Here is a 9,115-nt window from a genome sequence, read left to right on the forward strand (position 1 = left end):
ATACTTTCCTTCAGTTACTGTGCACAGGTACTTTCCTTCACTTACTTTGCACAGAATGATTTCCTTACGTTATTGTGCAGATACTTTCTTTCAGTTACTGTGCACAGATACTTTCCTTAAGTTACTGTGCAGATACTTTCCTTTGGTTATTGTGCACAGAATGCTTTCCTTACGGTATTGTGCAGATACTTTCTTTCAGTAACTGTGCACAGATACTTTCTTTCAGTTACTGTGCACAGATACTTTCCTTCAGTCATTGTGCAGATACTTTCCTTCAGTTAATGTGCACAGATACTTTCCTTCAGTTACTGCACACAGATACTTTCCTTCAGTAATTGTGCAGATACTTTCTTTAAGTTACTGTGCACAGATACTTTCTTTCGGTTATTGTGCAGATACTTTCCTTACGGTACTGTGCACAGATACTTTCCTTCAGTTATTGTGCACAGAATGCATTGCTTAAGTTATTGTGCAGATACTTTCTTTCAGTTATTGTGCAGATACTTTCCTTATGGTACTGTGCACAGAAACTTTCCTTCAGTTATTGTGCACAGAATGCATTGCTTAAGTTGTTGTGCAGATACTTTCCTTCAATTACTGTGCAGATACATTCCTACAGTAACTGTGCACAGATACTTCCCTTCATTTACTGCGCCCAGATACTTTCTTTCAGTTATTGTGCAGATCCTTTCCTTCAGTTACTGCACACAGATACTTTCCTTCAGTAATTGTGCAGATACTTTCTTTCAGTTACGGTGCACGGATACTTTCCTTCAGTTACTGTGCACAGAATGCTTTCCTTAAGTTATTGTGCAGATACTTTCTCTCATTTACCGTGCACAGATACTTTCCTCCGGTATTGTGCCGATACTTTCCTACCGTACTGTGCACAAATACTTTCCTTCAGTTACTACACACAGCATTTCCTCCGCCTAGTCATTCATTCTGGTTCAGTCTGTGCACGTTTGAAACACTTTAGCAACTATCATCTAAATGAGTTGGGGCATCCGGCACGTCTTTGGGGCACCGGGCACATGAGTCTGGGCATCACACAGACCGCACTCCAGGGCCCACTAATAGGGTGGTGAACCTGCATTTAGGGTAAGGGGCTCATTGGACCTGAACTGGCCATTGAGGGCAATTATGTGCCTTCTCCCCTCGGTCACCCTGACTCCTGAGGCCACACAGCGGAAAAGACAACGCGGACTTCAGGCAAGAGGAGCCCGGCTTCCGGATGTCTTCCATGATGCAAAATACGGCGGCCATTTTAACCCTGCACCAATGTTTACAACTAGCACATTGCAGGCCGCTCTCGGCCGAGCTCGGGCAGGTGAGGGCTCCTTGTTCAGACCAGTTACCATCACAGCTGGTCCTTCTTCAGGAAATCGCACCCGTAAATTCAATTTAAAATGAGCAGCTATTTATTTCCCTTTAAAACATTTCACTTGTGCAACATAATTAGGTGGGAAATTTAAATGGGGCAGTGTGTTCACAGAAAAGGACCCCTGTCGTCACCTCGACGGAGGGTGCCAGTGTCCTCTTTCTAACCCAGGTGAACATTTCAGATACAAGGAGCTTCTGGTGCAGTTGCCGGCATTTTGGATTTCTTTTACATCTCTTGAACTCCTAAGGAAACAAGTCCAGCCCAATCCAGTTGAGCCCTGACACTGGCTATTTGTATCTAAAGGCATCCATTGGATTATCTTGAAATTTTTAACCAGAAAAAGTTACCTTTTTGTCATCCGGACATCAAATTCACTGTCCTGAAATCCATATGCCACAAATGGATCCAGTAGAAACCATTTGCAATTGGTAAATTTGAATTTCCACTAGAGAGCATGTTTACAAAGGATCAAAAGCAGTCTTGCTGGAGAGGGACATGTTACATAAACCGGTATACCAGGATCCACTTTAGCTTCACCAGCCCGGCTAGTGGTGGCGCCATGGCCTGGGATCGCGCGTGTAAGGCGAAGATGCAGGTTCCTTACCTTGGAAGAACTCGGAGGCCAGTGGGAAGTTCCCTCCTGGGAGGGAGCAGTTGGATGGCTTGGCCATGGTCTCCCCTTCACACGGTGCTTTGGCTTGCGTACGCCATGATCCCAACTCTTCTCCTTTGCCCGTTCTTATTTGCTCCCACGTTTTCACCTGGGAGTCTTCCTTGGATTTGCACTCAACACCTAACCTCCTCTGGTGTCCTCCATTTCCCCTTCCTTCATCTCCCTTCCTTTTTTTCTGCCACTTTTCTCCTCCCACCTACACTTCTCTGTTGTCCTTTCCTTTTCTTCTCTGCTTCTATCCTCCTCCTCCTCCAAGTGCTCTGCTTCTACAAGGGTCTCTGTCACCAGATTGCAGTCAGATCGAGTTCCTCTATCGCCTTGATTGAAGAGGCATTTCCTTGATCCACCTCTCTTCTCCCCTAGTTCTCTTCCATCCGCTTTGTATACTTCTCTCTCCCTCGTTGCTTCTGTACCACTACAGCCTGGTGGCTCCCTAACTCTTTGCAAACTAAGCAGGCAGTGTCTTCCAAGCCCGGCACTCCCTTCCACCCCCACCAAAGCTGCTGCTGGCAGTGGAGCCCAGGTGCCCTTCCTAATAGCTCATTAATCATTGACCGGACCAGGTGTGAACGTCTAGGTAAGGGTTCCAAGTCCATCCTCACTCACGGACTGAGGATGACAATGACTGGTGCGTACAATGGAGGCTGTGTCATGCACACTATCTAACCCGGTAAGGAGGTAGGTATGCCCTGTGCAGTCAATGAAGGCTGCATAAGGTAGAAGGCCTGTCTGGTTTACTTAATGGAGGCTGCAAAGGGAAGAAGGCCTGCCTTGTGCACTCAATGGACTCTGCAACAGGAAGAAGGCCTGTCTGGTTTACTCAATGGAGGCTGCAACAGGAAGAAGGCCTGTCTTATGAACTCAACGGAGGCTGCAATAGGAAGATGGCCTGTCTTATGCACTCAATGGAGGCTGCAACAGGAAGGTGGACTGTCTTATGCACTCAACGGAGGCTGCAATAGGAAGATGGCCTGTCTTATGCACTCAATGGAGGCTGCAACAGGAAGGTGGCCTGTCTTATGCACTCAACGGAGGCTGCAACAGAAAGAAGGCGTACCCTGTGCACTCGATGGAGGCTGCATCAGGAAGAAGGCGTGCCTGGTACACCCAATGGAGGCTGCATCAGGAAGAAGGCCTGCCTGGTGCACCCAATGGAGGCTGCATCAGGAAGAAGGCCTGCCTGGTGCACCCAATGGAGGTTGCATCGGGAACAAGGCCTGTCTGGTGCACTCAATGGATAATGCAAGAGGAGGAAAGCCTGCTGGGTGCACTCCATGGAGGCTGCATCAAGAACAAGGCCTGCCTGGTGTATTCAATGGAGGCTGCATCAAGAGGAAGGCCTGCTTTGTGCACTCAGTTGAGGCTGCATCGAGAATGCCTGCCTTGTGCACTCAGTTGAGGCTGCATCGAGAATGCCTGCCTTGTGCACTCAGTGCAGGCTGCATCAGGAAGGCCTGCTTTATGCACTCAGTGCAGGCTGCATCAGGAAGGCCTGCTTTGCGCACTCAATGGAGGCTGCATCTGGAAGGCCTGCTCCGGACACTCAGTGGAGGATGCATCAGGATTAAGACCTGCCTGTCCCACTCAGTGAAGGCTGCAGCGAGAAGCACTCAATGGAGGTTGGATCGGGAAGAAGGCTTAGCTCAGTGCATACAATGGAGGTTGCATCAGACACACAACCTAACCTGGTGCATACACTAGAGGCTGCACCAGGAGGAAGGCCTGTCTTGTGTACTCAGTGTAGGCTGCATCAGGAAGAAGGCCTATCTCAATGCATACAATGGAGGCTGTGTCAAGCACAAGCCCTAATCGTGCACGTCATGGAGGCTGCATCAGTATAAATGTCTAGCACCCAAAAATGACGCTGCACCAGGAAAAATTCCTTACATGGGGCGCAGAATGACGGATGTGTTGGGAAAAGGCTGAGCGCTCCCTGCACAAAATATGCTGTGTCAGAGTCCCTGGCTTGCACAGTGGAGGATGTGTCAGGAAGAAGCCTAGACACCCCAAACACTCGGGGCTCTGCCGGGGAGATGTGCATAGTGTAGTGCACAGAATGGAACTGTTAATGCAGTGCAGGGGATGCTGTAACAGAAAGAAGACCTAGTCAACTAATCAAATGTTGCAAGAAAGCCTAGTGCTGTGTGTGCAATGGAGGTGGGTCAGGAATAATGCTCATATAGACAGAACTTGGTGAGCCAGAAGGGCACCCCACAGGGTATACGGACAATGTAAACACTTAACACAAACAAACTAGATACTGGGAATGATCTAACCGCTGCGGACGAGTTGTCCGAGTGATGAGCTAGACCAGGGACTAGCCTGGCACCAGGAGCGATCTCGACTCTAGCTACAAGACACCAGCAGGTATGTACTAGACACCAGGGGTTTACTAAGACACCAAGAGCGCAGTAGGTACTGGACACTATACACTAGAGATGCAATAGACACCAGAGATGCTACATAATATATATTGGTGGGCAGGCTAGAGACCAAGAACATAGCCGGCACAGTGACATTATAAATAAGGCTCCCTGTTTTTACTGATTTTTACAGATAACTACAGACAGAAAACCATTTATTTTCCAATATGTATTTATTTTTAAATGTGGATGAAAACGGAAATAGGGTTGTTTTTTGAGTGATTCTAAATGTCATCAATCATGACTACCAGGCATATAGCTGCGTGGATTGACAGGTAAGTGGAGAAAAATAAAGGAATTTTAGTAAAGAACCTTAAACAACAGTGGATATGCACAATCTTGATACTTAAACCTGAATGTTTTCTTCTAAGTGTATATTTTAACACTTGTGTGCGTTTTTATCACTGACACTTGTCAAGCATGCACATATTTTCGGTTAAATAAATGTAGAAATATACTTTCTCTAGCTTCATTTTTTCACAAAACCTAAAACAAATATGGATAAGTACAGATAAAAATAGGCACAAAATATATAGAGAAATACAGAGAGAAATGTCAAAAGAATAAATACCATAAAACCGGGAGCCCTAATTATAAACACTAGGAACGTACTAGACACCAGGGAAGTGCTAGACAACCAAAGGCACAGTAGGCTTTGGGGACTTTAAGACAATAGACACAGGGGATGTGCTAGACACCAGGAGCAAGCAAGCAAGCAAGCCTCTAAACATCAACAATGCACTCAACTCCAGGCACTAGGAATGAGTTAAATGCTCATGCTTGAGATAATAGGGAGGCAACAGAGTAGACACTGGGGAACAACTACTTCAAAATTCTAGACACAAGGGGCGTGCTAGGCTGCAGTCTCTGGGGATGAACTAGACAGTAGACACCAGGCACGTTCTAGACCCTAGAACTTAGGGAAGTAATACTCCAAACACCAGGGATGTGGTAGGTCTGAGCTGAAACATACGATTAAATAAGCTATCATGTCTTTTCATTACAGTTTCAATGGAAATATTTACAATGGTGAAACAGGCTGAACATAAAATGAAGGCTCGCAGCACTGATGCTTGTGTCCCTTCAGGTGTAGGGCTATCTCAGGAAACATGTCTGGCAAAACAGAACACACAGTTAAGCAGACTCCTAAATAAGCACACAAAGTCTTGCCTCCACTGTCTTTACTTTCAGCAGGCCTCTTTTAAAGTTACCTTCAAAATGGTAAAATAGGGTAATGCAGACTAGTGGGCATTTAGAAAAGCCACCCATAGGCCACAGATCCAGTGGGGGAAGCTGACAGTGGTCAGCACTGGTGTTATACCAACAGATACGTTTACAGGGCTGCTAACATCTGTAGAGACATAAAGAGTTTAAAACAGCGCACACCAGATCAGGCATTTTCACCCTATGAAACAAACATGCTCATGGGGCTTGGCTCATGCACATGTTCGAAGACCCGAGCAAGACCCTTGGCTCAGCTCTCCCTGGAAATTTGTTGGCTTACCCAGCTCTAGATTTAGGTGCACAGGGGTTTGCGTACTGCGATTTTCATTTGTGAAGGAGGTGGAGGAACTGACTTCTTGGCCAATAAGACCTTGCCCAGGATGCTTTTGCCTGTGATGTGCCCTGTTAAAGCACATTCTGTCTACCGCGGCACAGGTCGTTTGTGAAGGCGGTGGAGGACCGGACTTCTAGGCCCATAAGACCTAACCCCAGACCTTGCCCAAGACAAAGGGCTGCAACGCGTGCTTTCCCGCGCTGAGCACAGTTAAAGCACATTCGTGCTACCGCAATGGAAGACAGGGCCCATCTTCACCCGGAGGAGGCTGGGCCACACCTCTTTCCTATCCAGTGTTGGACTTAGGAGGCATTTCTATTATTAATTTTGTATTTGTTTTGTCCTCATATTAGCTGAGATCACATCTTACCTTCAAAACAGAACAAATGTAATCTATTCTCCTCCTTTCTCATCCAAACCCTACTTCACAAAATCAGAGGTCTCTCAAGGATCAATTATCTTACCTATGCTTTTCAACATCTACATTGTATTGTATTGGAATAGTATTTATGTAGCGCTTACTACCCCTGACGAGACGTTGCAGCGCTTTTCAACAAGTAGCACGCTACTCCAGAACCAAAGAGGAATTAGTGGTGGATTTGTATAGGGAAATATGAATACAGTATTAGTATTGGTTAATTTGAGCAGAGCATATGTGAGTTTGTTAGTAGGTTTGAATAGGTTGATGGAGGGATAGAGAAGGGAAGAATTCTGAAGTGTTAATTGGGAGTTTATATTAATACGATGAGGCTTGGCATGAGTAAAGGAGAGATGGAGGAGGGAAGAGTCTATAGAACGGGGTTAGGGAGATCATAGTAGTAGAAGTGGGTTGAACACTACGCAGAGCTGTATTCAGCTAAAGATAATATGCCAACTGGCGAAGGAAGAACTGGAAGTCCCCTGATCAACCCATCTGGGCAATAGGCGGCTCTTGTAATAACTTATGCGGACTCCCGTGAGGCAATTAATTGTTCCTGACAAAGCTCCAGGCCCAGATTGCATCCCTTCGGACCTTTTTGCCTCTGAACCTGACATCTGGGCTACCTATTTAAATCTATTATCCATGGCAATTACGAGAGGGGGTCCAATACCCGAATCCTGGCACAAAGCAGAGATCGTCCCGATATACAAGAAAGGTTGGCGGGACAATCCTAGGAACTATAGACCGATTCGCTTATTAAATGGGCTCCAGAAAACCTTTTGTCGACAGGTCTTGGGGAAACTATCAGACTGGGCACAGCAGAATAGCCCAGATTTGCAAGTAGATATTCAACCAAAAGTAAGCACCCTTGGTCAATTATTTAGGTTTAACCTGATTTACTGAAAAACAGTTTTGTTAGGGAAAGGCCACCTCTACATCATTTTTGTTGAGAGTTCCTAGGTGTAAGTTGCGGGAAGTATTAGGGAATATGTGAGTAACAACAAACATCTTAGATGTAATAATAAAAAATCATAAGAATGTCAAGCTTGAGTGAGGTTTAGGAGGACGGGGAAAAAACGATTACTTTTAGAATAGAGAGGGGAGAGCGGCAGGGCTGCGATTTAGCTCCAACCCCTTTCTCCCTTTTTATGAATGACCTTGCAGAAACCCTAAACTTCCCAAACATCAATGCCCTTAGGATTGGTGCTATGAAAATCCCAAATCTGTTATTTGCAGCTGACACCCTCCTCATCTCAAAAACTCCAATTGGCCTGCAAGCAATTCTGTATCGCTTTTTAGTGTTCTCAGCAGACCGTGGTCTAGAGTTGAATGAAATTAAGACCACGTACATGGTGTTTAATCCCTAAAAATCTGTGCAACTAAGAATATGCGCCCATAATGCGCCAGGTGAGCGAGTTTCATACTCTGTGTATTTGGGGGTGACTTTTTCTCACAATTAGCTAGAAGCGCCTTGAAATTGCAACAGTAGACCAGGACAATACTAAAGCTGGCGCAAAAATGAAATCCACAAGCAATATTGCCAACAATAGAGCTATATAGGGTTGAGGCACAAAATAGAGCTATATACAGGGCTGAGCTTTGGGATTAGTCTGCTATAAATGAGTTATCAGTGGTTGAGAGTAAGTTTGTTAAGCATTTAACCAATCTTCCATCTAGTACAACAACTCTTCCCTTGTTGCAAGATCTGGGCCTGTACCCGATTTTTTTTACAATCCAGCTGAGACCTTTATTATTTTGCCACAGATTGTGGACAACGCCAGTGCTTAAATCTTATAGTACCCTCCCCTCCACCCCCCTTAGACAAGTCCTAAGCACAGCTGGACACTTAAGGATTGCATGGCTAGCCTATGTAAAGAAAATGTCCAAATCACTTGCACTTGAGAGCATTTGGGATAGCACAGAAGATTCCCAGATTTTGAGGCAGTCAGTAAAGGAGCGATGCAAGAATAACTTTGGGGTGAAACAATTAATAATAGTAAAAGGGGGAATTTATCTCACCAATTTCTAGACCACAAGGTAGTCCCAGCATATGAGCCTGCACTAGATGTCATCCAGGGTTCTTTCCTGGGACAGTTGTATCTGAAGTACTGTTTGTCCAGCGAGTGTCCCTGAAACAACTTTGCACTCTGTTTTCTTCTGTGTGGCGTATAGGCTCCCAAGGAGGAAGATGATTGTTCCAATGTTTTAAGCTTCTGGGCATTAAAAACTCATGGAACAGCTCTTAAAATATTAAAAGAAGACACATGTGAAGTGGTTGTCGGGTAGCCAACATTTTTCACGTAGCCTGGATTACTCGCAAAGAACAAGAGGTTAGAGCGGTGTCTTAGCGATGCCTCAGACGGGACATGTAAGGGCTGCATAAATACTGATGTCTTGTTCCATGAACGTTGTGATTTTTCGTACAAGCAAATGTTAACTCTGGGTATTGTTTTTGATTGAAGATGGTACCGATTGATCGATATATGCTTTCTTATTTTATTCTTACGTTTTGCACCTTGTGTTGTTTTTAATTATATATTTAGTGTACATTTGTATATGTGCTTTTATGGGTTTTTCAACCAAAATACCGCTAACTAACATAGATCCAGTGAGCCTTCAACCACCAGCAAAGCAAGAGACTAAACTATTGGTCTTG

The 9,115-nt window shown here is 45.1% G+C and overlaps 1 protein-coding gene across 2 annotated transcripts in view; it reads right to left on the minus strand.

The window, feature by feature from the left end:
- LOC138260977 (organic solute transporter subunit alpha-like) overlaps positions 1–9,115 on the minus strand; it is an 83,659-nt gene that overhangs the window by 57,075 nt on the left and 17,469 nt on the right. Inside the window, exon 1 of one of the 2 annotated variants that reach the window (XM_069209544.1) lies at positions 1,989–2,536. The exons of the other annotated variant lie outside the window; for it this stretch is intronic. Within the exon in view, the coding sequence (XP_069065645.1) occupies positions 1,989–2,055 (67 nt within the window). The 5' untranslated portion in view covers positions 2,056–2,536. Of the gene's footprint in view, positions 1–1,988; positions 2,537–9,115 lie in introns of those variants that run through there. 2 annotated transcript variants of the gene reach the window in all.

The sequence above is a fragment of the Pleurodeles waltl genome, chromosome 10 (genome assembly GCF_031143425.1).
Source record: "Pleurodeles waltl isolate 20211129_DDA chromosome 10, aPleWal1.hap1.20221129, whole genome shotgun sequence".
NCBI lineage: Eukaryota > Metazoa > Chordata > Amphibia > Caudata > Salamandridae > Pleurodeles > Pleurodeles waltl.